The sequence below is a fragment of the Ranitomeya variabilis genome, chromosome 6 (genome assembly GCF_051348905.1).
Source record: "Ranitomeya variabilis isolate aRanVar5 chromosome 6, aRanVar5.hap1, whole genome shotgun sequence".
Taxonomy (NCBI): Eukaryota; Metazoa; Chordata; class Amphibia; order Anura; family Dendrobatidae; genus Ranitomeya; species Ranitomeya variabilis.
In genome coordinates, this window is record NC_135237.1 from 39,853,522 (window position 1) to 39,874,179 (window position 20,658).

The window sequence follows — 20,658 nt, forward strand, 5'->3', positions numbered from 1 at the left end:
TTGTTCATTTTTTTCCGGATGAAAATCAGACAATTGTTTATCTATGTATTGTGATCCACCAGTGTAGTCGGGGGTTCACACCACGGATTGTGCCTCTGGACAAGATCTTCGATTCACTCCCAATTTTGATATTGCAAAAAAAATTCAACATTGCAAAAAAAAAAAAATTTAAATTACAAATGCAACTAAGCGGTAAATGTGAAACATCAGGCTGCAATCTACCAGGATCAGTGCAGTAGTAATAAGTCTCATATGGAGCATTTCACATGCAGCTGGTTTAGTAGAAAGTGTAGACGGCTCCTTCCTGCTGATTGTCACACGAGCCGTGCGCATACGTTACACCACAATCCTATCAGGGCCAAAGTACAAACTGCAGGGACAACACTGACCAATCCTCACTGACAGTATATCCACCAATCACTCGGGGATTTACATTATGGATCTCAGACTTTGCACAGATCTTCTCTGATCCTTCACTTTCCTTGCAGGCAGCAAACATTCAGTAAGTGCAGACCTTGTGGAGCAGCTGACAACTCTTGTGTGTCCTGTAGGGGATGTTGCTGGGGAGGGGGGTGTAAGGAGCAGCTGCGTAGATTGTATCTGGAGGAATATTTCACACTCTGTATTTCCTTACTGAAATTTCCTCACTGAAATTTCCTCAGCTGAAAATGGGTTGGATTCATCTGTATGAGGTCGTTGGGAAAGAGGCAGAACTTTTGGGAAAGAGGCAGAACTTTCAGCAATGTGTGAATAGATCGTTAGAGCGTTGCAATTAGAAAGATGCAGTTGTTTTTTGCATTTTTTTTGCCTCAGCCAGAAGTTCATCCTACAGGAAGGATCTAAAATTATATTTTATATATCCCATTTTGATCATATTCACTCCTGGCTTTTTCTCAGAAATCTGCAGAAGAAAAACCCCTCAAACTCCTGGTGTGATTAAAGTCTAGGACTACGTGCACACAGCGTCTTTTTTCAGGAGAATTCCACCAAGAATCTGCCAGAAAAAGCGCAGCATAAAAAGTCAAACAAAATGTTCCATCTTAAGTCGCTTCTTTTAATCGTTTTCAGGGTTCGGAAACCCTAAAGTGATGAAAAGCCATGACATGATCATTCTTCGGGCGGCTTCTGAGCAGAAACTTGTCCGCTCTCTGTACTTCACAGTGTAGGAAAAAAGCTGCATGCGGAGCCTCCTCAAAAAAAAAGAACAGCCGGCTTTTCCTGACGTGGCTTCGCCTGGGAAAACTCTGATGCCGAGTGCACATAGCCTAAGTATTTTTTTTTAGGCGGATTCCACAAGGAATGTACCTTGAAAAAAAGTCACAAAACCTCTACCAAAAAAATGAGCATAATACCTAATAATGTGCAAACAACATTGATGTGCACATGTTCAGTCTTTTGTTACTACTTTTAACCGCTTCAGGGCAAAACTCGACAGCATAACCGCTAGCGTTAAGAAAAACACATGCACATAAGGAAAATTCATCAAAGTTTTTTTCCGCCAGATTTCTGAAGAAAAAAAAGCTTTGAAAAATTGTACAATTTTTTGTACAACAGGAGATGTACAAAAAAATGCAACGTCTATTATTTTCACGTCTTTTTTTCACCAAAGATCCAACAAAGTGGACATGATGGAGCTTGGAAAACCACACTCGTAAAATTCAGGCCATACAAAAGCGCACACTAGTGATGAGCGAACGTCCTGGGACCAGGTGTCATCCGAGCATTCTCATGTGGTAACCGAGTGTCTTCGGCATGCTAGAAAAATATGTTTGACTCCCCGTGCCTGCATGTCTCGTGGCTGTTCAACAACCGCAAAATATGCAGGGATTTCCAGTTTGTTAGGCAATCCCCCACATGTGTTGTGGCTGTCGAACAGCCGTAGACATGCAGACATGGTGAGTCAAACATAGTATTCGAGCACGCCGAAGACACTTGGTTAGCACCCAAGCATGGATAACACCTTATCCGAGCATGTTCACTCATCACTAGGGCACACTACTACGCGCCTCACCTGATTCATCAAGAGGCATGCACCTCTTAAAGGGAACCTGTCACCCCCAAAATCGACGATGAGCTAAGCCCACCAGCATCAGGGCTAATCTACAGCATTCTGGAATGCTGTAGATAAGCCCCCGATGTATCCTGAAAGGTAAGAAAAAGAGGTTATATTATACTCACCCAGGGGCGGTCCGGTCCAGGGCCTCCCATCTTCTTACAATGACGTCCTCTTTTTGTCTTCACGCTGCGGCTCTGGCGCAGGCGTACTTTGTCTGTCCTGTTGAGGGCAGAGCAAAGTACTGCAGTGCGCAGGCGCCAAGCCTCTCTGTCCTTTCCCGGCGCCTGCGCACTGCAGTACTTTGCTCTGCCCTCAATAGACAAAGTACGCCTGCGCCGGAGCCGCAGCATGAAGACAAGAAGAGGACGTCATTGTAAGAAGATAGGAGGCGCTGGACCGGACCGCGATGCCCATCGGACCGCAGCAGGACCGCCCCTGGTAGAGTATAATCTAACCTCTTTTTCTTATCTTTCAGGATACATCGGGGGCATATCTACAGCATTACAGAATGCTGTAGATAAGCCCCTGATGACGGTGGGCTTAGCTCATTGTAGATTTGGGGGTGACAGGTTCCCTTTAATAAATCAGGAGCATACGCCCAAAAATACCTTCTCATCAAGACTAGCAAAAGAATCGCAGGTCTTGATGAATCGTCCCTGTAGTTTTTTGAGGAGTTTTTGGAGCAGAAACTGGTTGGAAATGTTCAAAATCCTTCTAAAAAACTCAAAACTCCTCAAAATCTTGGAGTTTCAGCTACAAAAAGACTACAAGAAGACTCAGTACACACGTAGCCACATGGACCACTTCGATGAGTTTTTGGTGCAGAAACCAAGAGGAAATTCTTCATATCCTCCTGAAAAATGCAAACCTCCTCAAAATCTTGGAGTTTCAGCTTCAAAAACTCAGCAAAGAGACTCAGCGTGAACTAACTAACTTACTAAAGCTAAGTGCACAAGACCTCTTTAATTAATTCTCAAGTTTTTCAAGGCAAAGACAATTCAGGAGCAGGTGGTGTTTTTCATGAAGGGTCTTCTTCATCATCTTGTCTATCGTTGTTGCAGCTTTTATTGTTAGTTGAACATTGCTGTATCCTATGTTCATTCTTTTGTAACTTTTTTTTAGTAAGAGCGTGTTCAAACTGTGCTTTTCAAGAGTTTTTGGAACAGGATCCCTCCAGGTATATGTATAAACGATGTTTTTTTTCCCTACCCACTGTGTCTTTTCTCTGTATTGTCACATACTTCAACTCTCCAATCAAAATTTGTGGTTTTTGGCGTTCCTGCTCCAAAAACTGTGCTTGGTACTTGGAGCAGAAACTCTCCAAAAAACACTCTTCTAAAAACCTAGGGAAAAAAAACACTTCAAAGTGAACACACCAAAAGGATATGTTGACACCTATTTTTTACGTGTCGATATTGAAGCAGATTCTGCTCCGAAATCCACATCAAAACCACTTCATGCTCTTCCCATCACAGCTAGTTTGGACCAGTCTGACATTTCATAGCCCCAATAAGAGTATTTTAGTTCCTGATGTTTGATCCTTTTCATCATTCAATTTATTTGTGTGCATTAATATGATGAAAAAACTAAACTTTGCCATGTTTAATTTATACATATATTTTATTTTTAGCCATTCTGTGTGACCGTTTTATAGCTATGGTTTTTACAAACACAGCGATACCAACTGATTATTATTATGTTTGCAAAAACTGCAGATTTATTGGCATTATTTATAAATGTTTTCATGTTTTCATTTTTTTATTACTTTTTTTTTTATTTACTTTTTTTAATATAAGGAAAGGACATTGTCAGAAAAGCATGAAAAGTTTCACGTTTTCCAGCCCGATTTTTAAGACAGAAAAATCCTCATTAAAAAAAACAACTTTGTTTGCCATAATGGAGTTTTTGCATTGTGAGTCTTTAACTCAAACGACTGTTCTGCTGTAGATTCTCGCAGATTTTTACTGTAAAGAAAGTTTCATGACACTTTGCAAAATTCTGAGATTGCAACTTTCCCACATAAGATAGCACAACAACCGTGCCTGATTTTACTGCCTTAATGCAAACTCTAAAATGCGGCCAAATTACGACTCGGGTGAGTCTCAAGTAAATTTTTCTATATTTACTGAAACGTAAAAGTAGTTTGTGACTATTTTTCAGCTTCTTGGTCATTTGGATATTTATGATCATCCCTGTTCTGTTGCTTCCTAATGGAAGATGTAAAGTTTCGGTACCTGTATTAAAACTTGTCGAAAAAGTTTGGCTTCTTACTTGCCGAGAGTTTCAGATACATTCCATCTATAGACCTGGTTATAAACACATTCATCTCAGGCTGTAAAATGTTCAGCTCCCAGAATGAAGTCCTCTGGCTCAGTTATAAAACCTTATTCGGCATCGTAAACATTGATGGCATGAAGGAGTAGTGCAATATTCTTCGGGGAAAAAAAAAATCTACTTTTCCGTTTCTTTTTGACATTTGCAGATTGCAGAATTCACTAAATTTATCAAAACTGCAAGTGCGCCTAGTGGATGTATTTGAGGGAGGACACAATAAATGGAATATTCCCTTTTAGTCTAGATTTTTTTTTTTTTTTTTTACTACTGGTAGCAAGCATAATTTTTTTGGGAAGCTGGTGGTGACATTTGCGGAAGTCTCAAGGGCATGTAGAAATTCATAGCCAGATTAAATGGAGTTGGTGTCAAAGATTAACAGAATGATAGTGAATTTTCATCTTCAGGCAAAAGGTAAAAAACAACACTAAAGTAGCGAGTTGTGGTGCCAACGGGATGGCTTTACGACTGATCCGTCTTTGAGAGTGGACAAGGCTTCCCAGGCACCTTTTTGGTTTCCTGTTTTGTATGAAGTCGTGTATGTAAAAGTCTCTACATTCTCTTATATTTCCTCCTATGTGAAGAATAAACAATCAGTATTTTTCCATTTCTTGAAACGTCTCTTTATTGAGGGGAAATTTTTTTTTTTTTTTTTTTATAGATTTTTCTATCCATTAGTATTTAGTTATATTTCACTTTGCGGTGTTAATGGTATCCCAATGTTCCAAATCCCCAATATATATTTTGTACTTTTTTCCAAAAATCTATTGACATTCCCATGGACATATTAGTTCATTCACTTTTTGTCCTCCTGAAAAAAAATACCTAATAATTCTTCAAGGCAAATATGCTTAAAATGAGATAAAGTTCTTCAAAATAAAAATAAATAAATCAGTTGTTCAGCTTTAGTTGTAGTTATGGTTTTGGATACGTGTTTCTTTTCTCATTTATTTTTTGTTTTCTCATAGTATTTTTTGGGGGATAGAAAATGTCATCTCTAAGCGGCAAAATACAGACTGTTTTGGGGTCCATCCCCCCGGACCAGCTTGGATATACCCTGACCCATGAGCACTTGACAATGACTTTTGAATGTTGTTATTGTCCACCACCCGCATTTCAAGCCAACTTGGCTGATGGACCCATCGTTATGAAGAACCTGTTCTGGCTAAAGCAAAATCCATACAGTCATAGAGAAAATCTTCTCCTGGATCAGGAGGTGGATGCAGTAAAAGAAGAACTCATTGCCTTTAAGGCAGCAGGTGGAGGCTGCATCGTGGAAAACACAACTACTGGAATCAGTAGAGACGTAAAGATGCTTAAATGGCTTTCACAGGAAGCTGGCGTCCATATTGTTTCAGGTGCTGGATTCTACGTGGATGCGACCCATAGTCCTGAAACTCGGGCGATGTCTGTCGAGCAGGTAGCCAATAATTATAATTTTTCTGAATGGGCTTTTTAGGCTTTTGGGATATTTAGTTGCATAGATTAAAAATTGTAAAAAATATAACTTAACTTCTAGTGGTTATATCATACTTTGACACACAATATAATCTCTGACCTGACCGCCTTCCAGTAGGGTCTAAAGTTGACCATACAATAGAGATTTCGGATGAGGCAAATGGCAATTTAGACCATTATCTGACGACCATGGGTGCTTTTTCATGACAATGTCCAATTGGTAGTCAATAAAATATTTGGCATCGATCTGCCGCATTGGCATATTTTTGTTCTGGAGTTGAAATGTTGTTCATGCCAAATGAAAAAAATCTGTATCCCAATGGAAGTCCAGACCAGGTCATAGGCCATGGCAGACATTGGTCTCTAATTTGCAACAAAAACCTTCACAGATTCCCAGTGATCTCGAATTTATGGCCAGCTAAATGGCTGATACACATACTATAACTGTATTACAAATGTGGATTGTAAAGCTTCATAATACAACATTCTGTGCTCATTCTTTCTGCTTCTGTCACTGAATTGCGTGGCGCCTTCGTAATGGGCGACAGTGCAGCAGTTTGGGTTGATATTGTGATGCTAGTCATACAGGGAGCTTGGGTGTTAATTTCATTCTTGGTCATCGAATTGACTTCCATCTGTTAACCTTGGAATGGGTTCACATGATTTAGACCCTAGCTTCCTACCATTTAGTTGTAAGTTCCCTTGCTCTGGTTCACTCATCTTGCTTTGCTTCTGCCACTGCCCAGCTCGATGATTACGGTTTCTGACATTGACCCCTGTTTAGACTATCCTTTTGCTTGATCTACCTATTCCTGACCTCCTGGTATTGATGCAGTTTTCTGCAAGTGCAGCGCCCCAGAGTCCTGGTCGTTGCAGTACTGTGGCTCCGCCACTATGGGGAGCTATGGTGCGTCCGATGGCACTGAAGGAGTTCATCTGATCAGGTATCACAGACACCAATACATTTCACAGCCGGGCCTCCGGGGGGAGCTAAGGGTGCTATTCATTAGGCCACTCCCCACCATAGTGGGTAAACTGGGGGTCAGGCAGGAAGTTAGATCAGAAAGCTGACTGGATTGGACGAAGCAACACCTAGTGGCAGAGGGTGTTGTGGAGGAAGAGACAGTAGGGTCTCTGTCAGGGGTGGGATCCTGACAGAGGCTTGGCATTGAAAAGAACGTAACGGGTCCGCGCCAGCTCCGGGAAGCGGCGGGACCCAAGAAAGGACTAGAAGCGAGATAGATTGTGCTGAGTGAGAAACGAGATCAAGCAATAGGAGAATTCCAGTAGGGGTCGTGCTGTAAGACCGGAGCAACACCCTACTGAGGCGCACTACCGGTGGCCGGAACGCCGAGGGAGTTTTATAACATTCAGCTTCAAGCAATACTCTAAACAGCGGCAGGACAGTCAGTTTAAGGCGGGCTGTCTAACACATATCACCTATGAAGTCTTGGGAGGCAATTGCGGGAGAGGGGCGTCTCTAGGGTCCCGGAAGAACTCCAGGCCTATCCGACAAACGGGTGCCATTCTAACTGTAACATCAGGAAGGGACGGAAGATTAGAAGAACATCATTTAATCGAGTTGTGAGGGAACTTAAGAAACAGACACAACGGTTGTGGGGTACTTTCCGTAAGCACAGCAGGGAAGGACTACAACACATAGCGCTAAGAAGGAAGGCACCGATTTCCACCTGTGAAGTGAACTCTGGAGGTGCCATTGGACCGGCCGGACTTGCGCAGCCTGGTGAACCGTATTCTGGACTGAGGACTCAGAGATCTCCAGTAAAGAGGTAAAGAGACTGCAACCTGGTGTCCTCGTTATTTACCGCGACCTGCACCCCACAACTGCACCGCTACAACACTACCACCTACATTTATTACTGTATGCCCCTCAGCAGGGTCACGGACCGGGCCTAGCCACCGTGACAACCCCAGAGCAGAGACTCACAGGCCCGGTACCGGGTACCCCTCGGCCCTGCGGCAGTGGGGGCGCTACACAAACCCTCTTCATTGGCCAGCAGCCACTCCATGGACCCAACCCAGAGGCCCTTTGTAAGTCCAGATTCCTATATAGGGATTAAAAGGTGAGGGCCATGTCAACCCCTGGGGTCTGTAAAATGGAGAAACCCTCCCTAATTCTTTCTGTGGAAGCGCTATTAAAGTTTGCAGGCTACCACTAACAGACCCCTCATGGCAGGTTAATACTGTGCCTCCAAGTTCTTACAAGTTTGTTTGTTTTTTTTTACAAAAAATACCTTACCGATCACCTCCGCTGCTCAATGTCCCCTTTAGTTCTTCGGCACATCTTCTTGCTGCCGCACCATGCATCCTCATACTGGTATGCGCACTGTCGTCCTAGGCTTAGCTTCAGCCGAATGTTCAGGCCTAGAGTGCACATCGTAAGGCTGCAGCGCATATTGTGGCAATATCGCCATGACCTTGCAATACGCATAGATGTCATAGCAGGAGTCCTGACCTAGAGTGTGCAGCTAGGCCTGAGACATCTTTGCACTTAAGTGTAGTAATGTTGTTGGACATCATGACCTTACTACACGCACTCTAGACCAGGACTTCCGACCACTACTAGGCCCGAGATGGCCTTGTGTATGTGTAGGGTTGTCCTGGGCCTAGTTGCAGCTGGAAGTCCTGACCTAGTGTGAAGATGTTGCTTGGCGGCCATACGTAGATGCACCGAGGATTGTATGGGGATAGGTGAGCAGCAGAAATGTCAGGAGAAGTTAAGTGATTTTTTTATTTTATTTATTTTTTTATACTTTTGAGAGCCCTATACAAAAAGAGATTGAATTGCAAAAAAAATCGTCGTTCTACAGTAGATAATACAGATTGTTATAGAATTCAATTCCACTCATTCTAAATTCTCCAATCTCTATTAGCATTGAGATGTGTACATGCTAAAGATCCATTCCAATTCAACACATTCAGTAAAATATGGATTGTCTACTCTATAAACTATATGTTCTGGGCTGAGAATGACAGGATCTTCCCTGTTCTTCTTTTCAGTCTGTTAGACAATGATTTTCCTATTAGTAGGTAACATAATGTCGCTCGAAGAGGACGTTTCCCGATCCATCGACTTTTATTCTCTACTTTTATATAAAATAGAAGATACTCTGGTACCATGAACATGGTTTTAAAAAAAATCCAATTATGGTAATTGAGAAAATCCAAATAATTGACATGATAGTTCCACTTCTTATAATGATACAGATCCTCTTTATGTGCTGTGCAGTGTCTGGCCTACTGGAGGATCTTCAGTTTTCTGGTGGGAGAGTCTAAGCCTGGTCTAGAGGGAAACCCAGCGATCTATCACCTTTGAACTATCCTGTGGATGGGCAATAAATGTATATAGTTATGAAAACTACCTTAAATAAGTTGCAAAATTAAAGGGAATGTGTCTCTAAAGTGACCGAGGGCAGTAGTCATGGACGAGCTGCTGCTCCATAACGCCCTGGCACTTTACAGGAAAATTGTGTCCCAGTCGCAATGTGCTGTCAGGTGTGGGGTGCATCACATTCACTTGTAGGCTGCAGGCCTCTGCTTTCTCCAGGGCTCCATCTTCAGGAGCCACCACACATAACTCATGGGACGCACAGTTCATTTCATCAAGCAAAGGTTTACTGGACAGTTGAAGTTCATCAGACTGTAACACACACTATTGGGCGCAACACATCTTAGTTCTTGTTTCCTTAGGACAGTATGTCTTCAGCATTACTATCTGTTCCTCCTGGACTATCCCTATATTTACTGGCTCTGTCAGGCCCAGGGATTTCCTGTCCAGTACCGCAGTTTACCTAGGATCCGTTACCTTCCTTTCACGTAGCTCCACGTCCATCGCTCCCCTGTATGAGGCAATCTTCATAGTACCTGTACCGACCCTTGAGCCTCAGTGGATCCAGTAAGGCCTTCCACTGCCCCGAACGATAGATGCTTGCCCACTGCAACTTGACCTTGGTTCCTGTACGTCCCTATTTAATCTGCTGTCAGGAAGCAGTCCATTTTTACTGGAGCTTGCAACCTCCCAATAAGGGCTGGTCCAGAACCGAAACTATTTCTATCCCTATGTCGGTAGCTGACAGATATACTTTTATCTACACTATGTACTGTATTTTCAAACATTAAACAAGTTCCATTTATACTGCTTACCAAAACCTATCACTACCTTATGTCCTAAAATCTAACCTATGTATTATATCACTTATCTTTATACTTTACACTTCTTGTATTCCTACTGCACCCTATGCATATTATACTAGCTATGCTTGTTCCCCATTATACATTATAGCGGTAACCTGGTGAATGCTTAACACATTCTATACATTACTGAATATATCTAAAACCGCATAACACTGCTCAAATTATCATATACAGCACAGCGCGATAGGTGTTCTCAGGGGCAGGAACACAATAGTACAGTCCACCACTCTTACATGTCATCAGAAAATGACCTATTGTGTAAATCAGACTTATAAATGTATAATTTTTCACACTGGCCACTAGACGTGCCTTAAGACTCACTCTTACTTAGGGCGCAGTCAAGGATGGCTTCACAATTCTTTGACCGGCCTTTTGCTCTCCGTAACAGCTATATAGAAATACATGCTGTCATGCTTGGCTCAGGAGAGCCGACCACCAGTCCGAGCATTGCGATGTGATCCTCAGCCGAGTTATACAGCTGCGCCCTAAGAGGTGTTGTCAAGTTATTGTCCCTTATCCATAGTGTAGGTGATAAATTGTTGATTGGTGGGGTCCAACTGCTCAGATCTGCACTGATTGACAGAAGGGGTACTTTACAGTACAGTGATCCCGCACTACGTTCATTTCCTATGGAGGTGAGGAACACTGTGCTCAGCTTTTTTCAGCATCCCCATAAAGAATGAATGGAGGGCAGGTTGCACTCGCGCACTTACTCTCCATTCTAACGGGGTTTAAAGTGCCTCATTGAAGATAAAAATTCACCTATCTACCGGGTCCCATCAATGGGACACCCACCAATCATCAGGTTATCACCTGTCCGGTGGATAAGTGATGACTTGTTTCACCTGGACAACCCCTTGTTTATAAAAAAAATGCATGTAACTCCCCATGAAGACAATGCAACACATGTTTCAGCCACAACCAAGATTGTTTATTTCTAGAATCCAGGCAATTAATGAAAATAAATCTGGACTATCGGATGCATAAATGAAATTCTATAAATATTTTGTCGTTTTGATTACTTATTGCCGCCGTTTGGAACTTTCATTTTTGCCTTTTTTTTCTAAAATCCTTTTCTCTATATTTCTACGACGTCTTCTTATTAGCTGACTGAGGTTTTAGTTGATGAAGTTCTCCGGGGAGCAGATGGGACAGATATAAAATGTGGAATAATCGGAGAGATTGGATGCTCGTGGCCACTCACTGACAGTGAAAAGAAAATTCTCCGGGCGACTGCTGAGGCTCAGACACAGCTTGGATGTCCTGTGAATATTCATCCTGGCAGAAACAGCGAGGCTCCCTTCCAGATTGTGCGCATTCTGCAGGAGGCCGGGGCTGATGTCTCCAAGACTGTGATGTCTCATCTTGATAGGTACTGTAGTATAAGCCGTGTGGTCATTTTGTATTTTTTTTTTTTTTTAATGCTCTTCTTGTCTATGTACTTGTATATGACAAAACTAGTTACTGTAACTACTAAATCACCCAAATTGTATCCAGAAAAAAATATTATAAATTTAAATAAAATAAATTTGCAATATTAATGAACCATCTTCATCACCAAGAAATAATAAAGTTTAAAAACCTTTTAAACTAATTAAGTACAAAATATTTAAAATGATGAAAAAAAGATACCACCATAGAGACAAATTAGTAGGAGAGCGAGTGCGGGTAACCTCAGTAGTAAAAGTCCCTAATCATAGATAATGTATATATATAGAATAAATAGTTAAGTATGAATCAAAAATGTATCAATGGTTAAAATAAGATAATACTTTAATTATAACAATATAATGATGGAGACACAAGCAATGTCAATCTCGCAAAGAAACTCCAAGAATGATGAAAGTAAATACAAGGTGTAATTGATAATATGCAATTCACTCACCAAACACCCCGACGCGCGTTTCACAAATGCTTCCTCAGGGGTTGCTGTAAAGTCTATGATTCCTTCTCCTGGATTTCGTTCACTGTGTACTCCTATGAAAAATTCTGTGACCAAATAGTAAAACAAGAGTAAGAGACAGGAAAGACATGATGTATGGGAGAGTGATCACCAGATGAAAAGAAAATGATTTTATTAACAACAAGACAAAAATACATTTAAAAACACTTTAAAAAACATTGCACGTAGCAACTGGGGACTTGACAGTGTTGTGTCCAAAGTCACAGCCTTATAAATGGTCACTCAAACAACATATATTCGCATGGTAGTTGAACATCAGCTAGACACCAAAGTAGTTAAAGTAGGTATTGCCTCAGGTATGATCATGTGTTCAAAGAGATGCTAAAGATAAATGTGCAAATGAGCAAAGATGTGCAAACTGCAAATATAAGCAAGCAAAGGCAATAAAATACCCAGACGAGTATGCAATGGAATAGCACACATTGATGTATCCACGATCAATATGCAAAGTGGCAAAAAAAAAAAATGTGCAAATTGCAAACATAAGCAATGATGATGGTAAGATGCACAGGTTTATGTGCTATGAAATATAACACACATGCAAATCGACCAAAAGCGTAACACAGAGAGTCTGATAAACAGATAAACACCTATATTGTCTATGCTGCTGGAGAGATGGAAGTATGATTGAAGAATCAATATGAAAGACAAAAAAAAAAAAAAAAAATATATATATATATATATATATATATATATATATATATATATCACCCATGCTTGTGACCAGTAAAAGGGAGGATAAGCCCAGAACCCCACGTGTATCGCCACTCCAAGTGGTTCGTCCATTAGGGGTGGTATAGTTCTGAAGGGGCTTGTTGAAGCATATATAAAGACATGATGGATCACCAGATAAGTTGCAGATGTGTTGTGCACATCCCAAACTCCCCGAATTGTTTAGAAACAAATCTGTTTCAAATTTCACAAAAATAGCTGGATTTATGAAAAATGTACGGTAATTCATTTTGCTTGTCATTGGCTGACATTTTTCTGGATTCCTTTTTGAAATTGGCAAGGAGTGCAAAAGAAATAAATATAACACTCACCTCTCCCCCTGCCCTCACCTGTCCCAACACATAGATCACTTTTCATGGAGGTTTGGTGCTGATTAGACTTCATGCAACATCATGAGGTGGTGATGGCGAACTCAGTCGAGGGGTTCAAGAGAGGCCTGGATGTCTTCCTGGAGCGTAACAATATTGTATCTTACAGTTATTAGATTCTTTAGAAGGACGTAGATCTGGGGATTTATTCTGATGGAATATAGGCTGAACTGGATGGACAAATGTCTTTTTTTTTTCAGCTTTGCTAACTATGTTACTATGTATATGACATGTTTTGCCCCACAATATCATGATGTACGTTGACCAATGATGTGAGTTGGCCTGTGTCGTCGTGATGTATGTTGACCCGTGATGTGAGATGGCCTGCGTCGTGGTGATGTGCATTGACCCATGATGTTGGTTGACCTGCAAAGTCATGATGTACGTTGACCCGTTATGTGAGTTGGCCTGCAATGTCATGATGTACATTGACCAGTGATGTGAGTTGGCCTGCAACGTCATGATCTATGTTGACCAATGATGTGAGTTGGCCTGCAATGTCATGATGTACGTTGACCAACGATGTGAGTTGGCCTGCAACGTCATGATCTATGTTGACCAATGATGTGAGTTGGCCTGCAATGTCATGATGTACGTTGACCAGTGATGTGAGTTGGCCTGCAATGTCATGATGTACATTGACCAGTGATGTGAGTTGGCCTGCAATGTCATGATGTACTTTGACCAGTGATGTGTTCCGACCTGCGTTGTGATTTTGTGCATTGACTCATCACGTTGTAAGGTTTAGTCAGTACCAGAGTTATGAAAGAGTCCTGAGAAGTGATTGGAGTCCAAGGAAGCTGTGCAGTGAGACAATTGAGGCCTGCGGAGAGGTAAGTTCTGGACAAAGTTAATTTGGTGAATTCGATTTTCGGTGGATCGATTATCGTTAGCGGTCACAGTATTTAGTTCACTATCTGCTACATACACTTTACTGACTATAAATTTACAGACAACTATGAATAAAATTAGCAGGGGAAATTAAATATTCTGTATGTCCAGTGTGAATATTCCTACAGAGAAAGTGCACGAGTCGCGACCAGCCTGATGAAAAATTTCTATGTAATTAATCTTGGAGCGCAGAAAGTGACCATATTATGTAATCACTGCCCGTCTGTTTGCATAGAGAGATTTAATCCTTCTTAATAGAAAGTAACTAATGTCAACATAGAAATAATAAAACCATGGCTTCTTCTTTGTCCTAGGACGATATTTGATGAGAAAATACTGCTGGAGTTTGCCGAACTCGGGTCGTACCTGGAATATGATTTGTTTGGGACGGAAATGCTGAACTACCAGTTTAATACAGCAGTGGATATGCCCAGTGATAACGACAGGATCAGAGCGTAAGTGTTGGCGCTTAGACGGGTCTAGTCATTTTCTAAAACTAAAACTAAACTGAACCTTTTCATATGAGTTTAACCACTTAAAGGGGATTATGTAATTTCAGTTCAACAAGTGGCTTTTTTGCCAAGCGGCAGATTCCATGTGCTGTGGGCACTTCAAGGGAGTGATTTTACCTTTAGCTTCTTGTCGGCACCTCTCAATTCTGACTTTACAATAGGAGGTCCTAAGTTAACGACCCACCTGTCTTTAATAAGGCATATGGACAAGTGGTTATGGCTGTTCCGAAATAAACAGCATGAGCTGCTGAGATCAGCGATTGGCTACAGTGGTGATGGGTGCTGTCTAAGAGACGTCACTACAGCAGCCAAAACAGCCACAGCAATTGTACTAAACCGGATCACGATATATTTTTGAGGATCAGTAAAATTGCAGCTGTAATAGGGACTTTCAAAAGACTTTGCATCATGAACATGAAAATCTGGCCTTGGACAGTGTTGTGTGGTTTATTTCTTTCTTTAAAATGAGTAAGTCTTAAAACGGTGGTCCAAAACTAAAATGTATTTAAATCCCAATATGCATAGTGAAAGTTCGCTCTCTGGCTCTGCTCAAGAGTAATGAGAGGGCAAGAGAGCGCATTGTCAGTGTGTGTTGTAAGAATACCTGGTTTGCAGGAGAAGCAGAAACCAGCACTGCCCCTGCAAATGACATCACTTGGTCAGTACTGGTCTCTGCTCGATAGTTCTTTGCTTACAATGTGCAATGACATGTGAGCTCCATTGACAACTCATCACTTCTGACAGAGCTGGTGAGAGAGCGCACTGTCACTGTGCATTGAGAAGAACTGTACAGAGTGACAAGAACTTTATGGAGCATGATGATGATGCTTTGTTTCAGGGAAGGGACAGAGGCTGTGCCAGTGACCCCCGATGATGCCTAGTTTGACTATCCCAGCATGCACCAGGGATTCTCAAACGTAGCGTCATCATAGAGGAAGTAGTAAAAAAAATCAAGCATTTAGAGTAGTGAGTGAATGGTAGTGAATTTTTAATTTAAGTAGATTAGAAAGTAGATTAGATTATGATCTATTACATAGGATTAAAATAAATTTTAGTTTCGGACCACCCCTTTAGATGGAAGTGTACTTCACGTGTTTCCGTTTCAGATTGTAAGATCTTATAAAAAAGCTCTGTCCGTTTGCTTTACTACTAGTTTTCTTACTCTTTATCACTTATCCTTTTGCATGTTTCTGCCTCCCTTAATTATACAGCTCTGCAAAATTCAAGAATTTTTTTTTAATTATATTATTATTATTTATTTTTCCTATTCAGTCAGACGTGATTGGCTGTTTATTAAAACATTTACTACCCCGGACTCTTGTCTATAATTTAACTGTATTGAGCGCTGTGGCTAATTGAAGGGTTTAGAGGATGTTCACCCATCACAGCATCTCTGGCAGTCAATTCCAGCACTTATTCTTGCTAATTAACTTGATTAATGGCGAGATTCTTCTTTTATTGACTTGTTGGTATCTTTCAGCACAGCTACCGACTGTAAATTTATCAATGGCTGCCACTTAGTCGCTAAACAGTCAGTAATCCACCCTGTTAGTGAGGCACATTCATATAATGTGTCATTGTACTGACAGTTTCCCAGTTTTCCGCTTGCGAACTATAACAAACGGTCGTAAAATATATATACAAAATATAAATATGCAGTTTACAAAAAGTTTTGTGCCTAGCTTTGTGAACATCACAAAAAGACTGATGTGGTCAGTTGCAATAGGGGATGAGATTTTTCAAAAATTCACATTCGTCATTTTTCTGAACCATAAGGTCCCTTAAAAAAGTAAATATAAAAAATAAAAAAATCTTTCTACATGCCTTACTGATCACTTTTATGGCTTCTCCCTGTCACCCGTTCGGTCTTCATCGTATATTCTGATCCCCATTACTCGCACTGAAATAATAGTGAGCCGAGCCTTCTGACTGTGATGAAGCCGGGGCAGTTTTGTCATGATGTCATGATGTTTCGCGCTTTCCCTAACCCTCCTCATATTATGCTCTTGGGTCTGTATAAATGCACAAACAAACAAATTTAAATTTGTGGTAGTAAGTTGCTTGTGACTTTTTTTCCATACTGTGATTTACAGATGGCACTGTGATGCCCTATTAACGGAGACCCTAACATCAGCACCCTAATGAGTCTCCACGGCTCCAGTGACAGTGACAACCTCCAAAATCCCCTAGTGGAGCATAGACGAGGTGTTGGTGTCTTATGTGTGTGATAGTCATCATTCCACAGCTCCCTTGCCAAAAAAAATTTCCGATACATCCAAAGTGGCAAGCATGGCATGAGTTCTTCATCTGATGTAGGGTACTGTTTGATAGTACCAGTTTCCACCTTGATACTCCCACATGAATTCCACTTTTTTTTCTTCTAGTAGAATCTCTAGCTTTTACCTTGGCTGAAGATACTTGTATTCTTTTATTGTGTGTTCTACTAAGAACATATTGAATGTTTTTTTATTATTAAACTTACTGTCCCATCTTTGTTTTCCACTCTACCTGTGCTCTCCATTTTACTAATGATGTAAGAATAACATTGTCCATTATTTTGACTGAGAATCTGCCTCCAGAGATTATTTTAAATGAGAGCGGGCATTACCAATATGAGACATGTACTGACTGACAGTCTGCTCTCCTGATCTACAGTACATGTATCGCACTGGCAACACCCTCTTTCATTTAAAACAATCTCTGGAGGCAGATTTTCAGGGAGATCTATCTCCAGCCCATAGATCTTAACAGCTCATTTACTTATTAAAAAAATGTGGATCTCTTGGGAATAAAACAGAACACAAATATCAATGTATCATTATATTCAACTTTTTATAATCTGTGTCCCTTTTAATGATGAAAAATTTGTACAAACTGCAAATTTTGACTTTTTTTAATTTATAATTTTTATGTTTTTGCTCAAATTTTGACTTTTAAATATGTTAATTAGAACAGTAACTAATGTTAGAAAATAGCTCTAGACCAGTGTGTCAACTATCGCACGTTAATTTAAAATTTTGTGCAAATTGTGACCCTTTTATTACATTTTAAAATGATTGCAGTATAAATGTATTTGTCCCATGCCTTTTTTTAAGACTTCTATGACCAGTCTAAAATATGCAAAATGTATGTAGTTTCACTAAGCTACTCCTCTTTGTTGAGTGAGGTGCAAAAAGTGTCCAAAACAGAAAATAAATAAATGTGGTGCAAAGAATGTAAGAATTTTTTTTTTTTTGCTTGGTAAATGTCCACCAATGGCTCTCGACACAAAATAATGGAGCATAGAATACTGGACATAACTTTTTGTAACATTTTCCAGATTATGATATTGTAAATTTTTCCCCTTGGTCTCTCTTTGATCATGACATATTATTCTTCACGATGATTAATTTATAGGTTCCGAGTTATATGACTGCTAAAGTCTTTATGTTTCGCAGGATCCGCTCTATGATCAACGAGGGCTACAACGAACGTATAGTCATTTCCCATGATATACACACCAAGAACAGGCTGGTAAAGTATGGAGGACACGGATACTCGCACATCCTCAACAATATTGTCCCCAAAATGCTCTTGAGAGGCATCTCCCAGCAGAACATCGATAAAATACTGTTAGAGAACCCCAAGAGGTGGCTGACGTTTAAGTAAAGGATGCAAGTAATTGCCAGAAAGTGTATTTTATTTGGGTTATATATAATTTTTGATCAAGCTTATAAATACGGAGAGTTAACTACCAATGAAAGCGGAAAGATTAAAATTGCTGAAGAAAACCAAAATAGACATTTAAATTATTCTAGACACGAAACAAAAACTAATAAAAACAAGATAAAGTTAAAATAACTATTGAACAATGTATAAGTCTGTAATTACAATAAAAAATAAAATAAAAGTGGATATTAGGAGCCTGGAAGCAGTGTATCCTGTGCTTTTCAGTAATTTGATATTCTCTATTTTTTCATAGATATTTATTGCCTGATTAAGATTACAAATATTATTTTATTGGTTTGAGATTACACAAAAATTTATTTTTTAAAAACGTTCTCTTCTTTTAGCATTTTTACCTGTTTTTTATTTAAAAAAAAACAGTTTCTGGGTAGATGTTGTCTGGTAAAATATGTACGGTATTGCCAGCAGCCGATCCGACTCAATCGAGTGACTTGATGACGTTGTGGAGAAGCAGATCGGCAGCAGTCATAGAACCCCTGTAGTGTTGCCTATTATGACGGTTGGTTGATCTGGACAAATCATCTGTAATTTGCCAGATTTAATGTGAGACATACCGTAACTGACTGATGGGAAGGGCATTCGCGAGAATTTGTAAGCTCCATTGAGTTTGTCTTGGCTGGCGGTCAATGATATCCAACCTGCCCCAAGACCAATTTGCCAAGACCCGTTGGCATCTTCTGGACTCTGTCATACCTTGTTTTTTGTTCTGTTGCACAGTTCTTGTTCTGCAGAGATGTACACAGCAATTTGATGCAAATCGAATTTGTATAGAATCTTTGGGAGTTTACCAAACTCTACAAAATTTAATGATTTACAGTTTGTTTCATGTGACTCGCCTAAAATTGCCTCCTAAATTTTACCCATTGGGCTCTGGAGCTTAAGAGGCCAAAAGTATCTTTGGCCCATATTAGAAGACCAATATTATTACACACGCATAGTAATTTAGGGACCTTTTGGAGATTTTGTACTCCGGCCCATCAACTTCTAGTTATGCCGTTGCACATTGCAGATGATGCTATCAGTTACAGAAGTCTAACATGACCTCAGGAATGACCACACAGGCTTCATGATGACTTGCTGCAATCACATCACATGGTATAGTACAATCAATTAGTAGGGACTATAATAATCTGTATAAAAGCAGAGGCAGGGAATGCAGCAGCCATTTTATGATGAATCTGGATATTGAGAGGATGTTACAGCGTAACCATAGAGATAAGAAGAGAAAGCCATAAAACACTGAAGAAGATGGACAGATAGTGTGTGTGTGTCCTCACAGCAGTAAGAAAAAGAGAGTAGGGTCATCCACAACTATTTAGGGCAATTATAGGGAAAAGTTAAGCGAAGCTGTTAAATTCAAATTTCAATGATTTGCTAATTTCTACTGCACCTATTTAGTTGACCTATGCAATGGTATACAGCTTCATGTATAATTTTGGTACATTCTGTATGTGCTGAAGGTAAAACATAACTTTGAGATGAACAGAAACTAAAACACATGAAACTAGAATAGCTGATCTATCAATTGCTAAAAAAATAGAGTTGAATACCTTGTAAAAGTCCCCAAGCTCCACTGATTCTGCCACTCTTTTCGTTTTTGCGCTGCCTTTCTCCATTACGGAGATATTCATACTTGTTGTTTTTGGAGCGCAGCATGTGAAATCTTTGTTTGTAGCGCAACTGGGCGTTTCTTCAGATTCTCCTCTGGGGCGCAGTGCTTTCACGCTTACCTTCCTCTCAGATGCTACCAATCACAGATGGTCAGCTGATTTAGTAGTCTACCAGTGTCAGACGCTGTGATTGGCGACACCTAGGAGGGAGGGGTGATTGGGTACGCCCCCAGAGAAGACTCTGAGTCTGATTTTTCTAACATTTTATTTTTGTATTGCATAGTTTTTGAATGATGCCGGCACCCTACCTGTACTCAATATCAAGTTGATTTTTTTTTCTTGTCTTTGAGATGATTATTTATTGTTGGGCTTTCGAAATTCTTTCTGCTCTTTTCTTTCCATTCCACAATTGTTAGATAAATCCTTTAATAAAATATATTAACACAAAAAAATAAATAGTTTCTGATGTGTGTAAATGTAAACTCAGTAATGACTGGATTTCTTTCCAGCCCGGTAATAAACACTTAAACAATTGTCTCTGAAAAGAATGAATTGAATTTCTACAAGCGGCGCTAATCACGACTACTCTGAAGCAAGTAATAATAATAATGCACAAGTTGTAGAAAAGTAAAGTGATTCCAATTAAATGACTCCCCTCTGGAACAATTTGATGTTCCTTGTAATATTGATGATGCTTGTAATTATCCCGCTGTTCTTTAATTAATGCTTGATATGGAACATAGCCATTTAAATTACTTTCTGGCAAAACCTTAGGACGCTACCTTTTAATTAAAGA

The 20,658-nt window shown here is 40.1% G+C and overlaps 1 protein-coding gene across 2 annotated transcripts; it reads left to right on the plus strand.

Annotated features, from left to right (window-relative positions):
- Positions 1-426: 426 nt before the first annotated feature.
- On the plus strand, positions 427-20,403 carry PTER (phosphotriesterase related). 2 transcript variants are annotated; one of them, XM_077268281.1, is made up of 6 exons: positions 433-502; positions 3,179-3,233; positions 5,356-5,807; positions 11,167-11,432; positions 14,329-14,469; positions 17,964-20,403. In XM_077268281.1, the coding sequence occupies exons 3-6, from the start codon at positions 5,376-5,378 to the stop codon at positions 18,172-18,174; spliced, it is 1,050 nt and encodes a 349-aa protein (XP_077124396.1). In that variant the 5' UTR covers positions 433-502; positions 3,179-3,233; positions 5,356-5,375; the 3' UTR covers positions 18,175-20,403. The 2 variants fall into 2 exon arrangements, with proteins under 2 accessions (XP_077124395.1, XP_077124396.1); XM_077268280.1 differs by lacking the exon at positions 3,179-3,233 and having other exon boundaries at positions 427-502; positions 17,964-20,304.
- Positions 20,404-20,658: the final 255 nt, after the last annotated feature.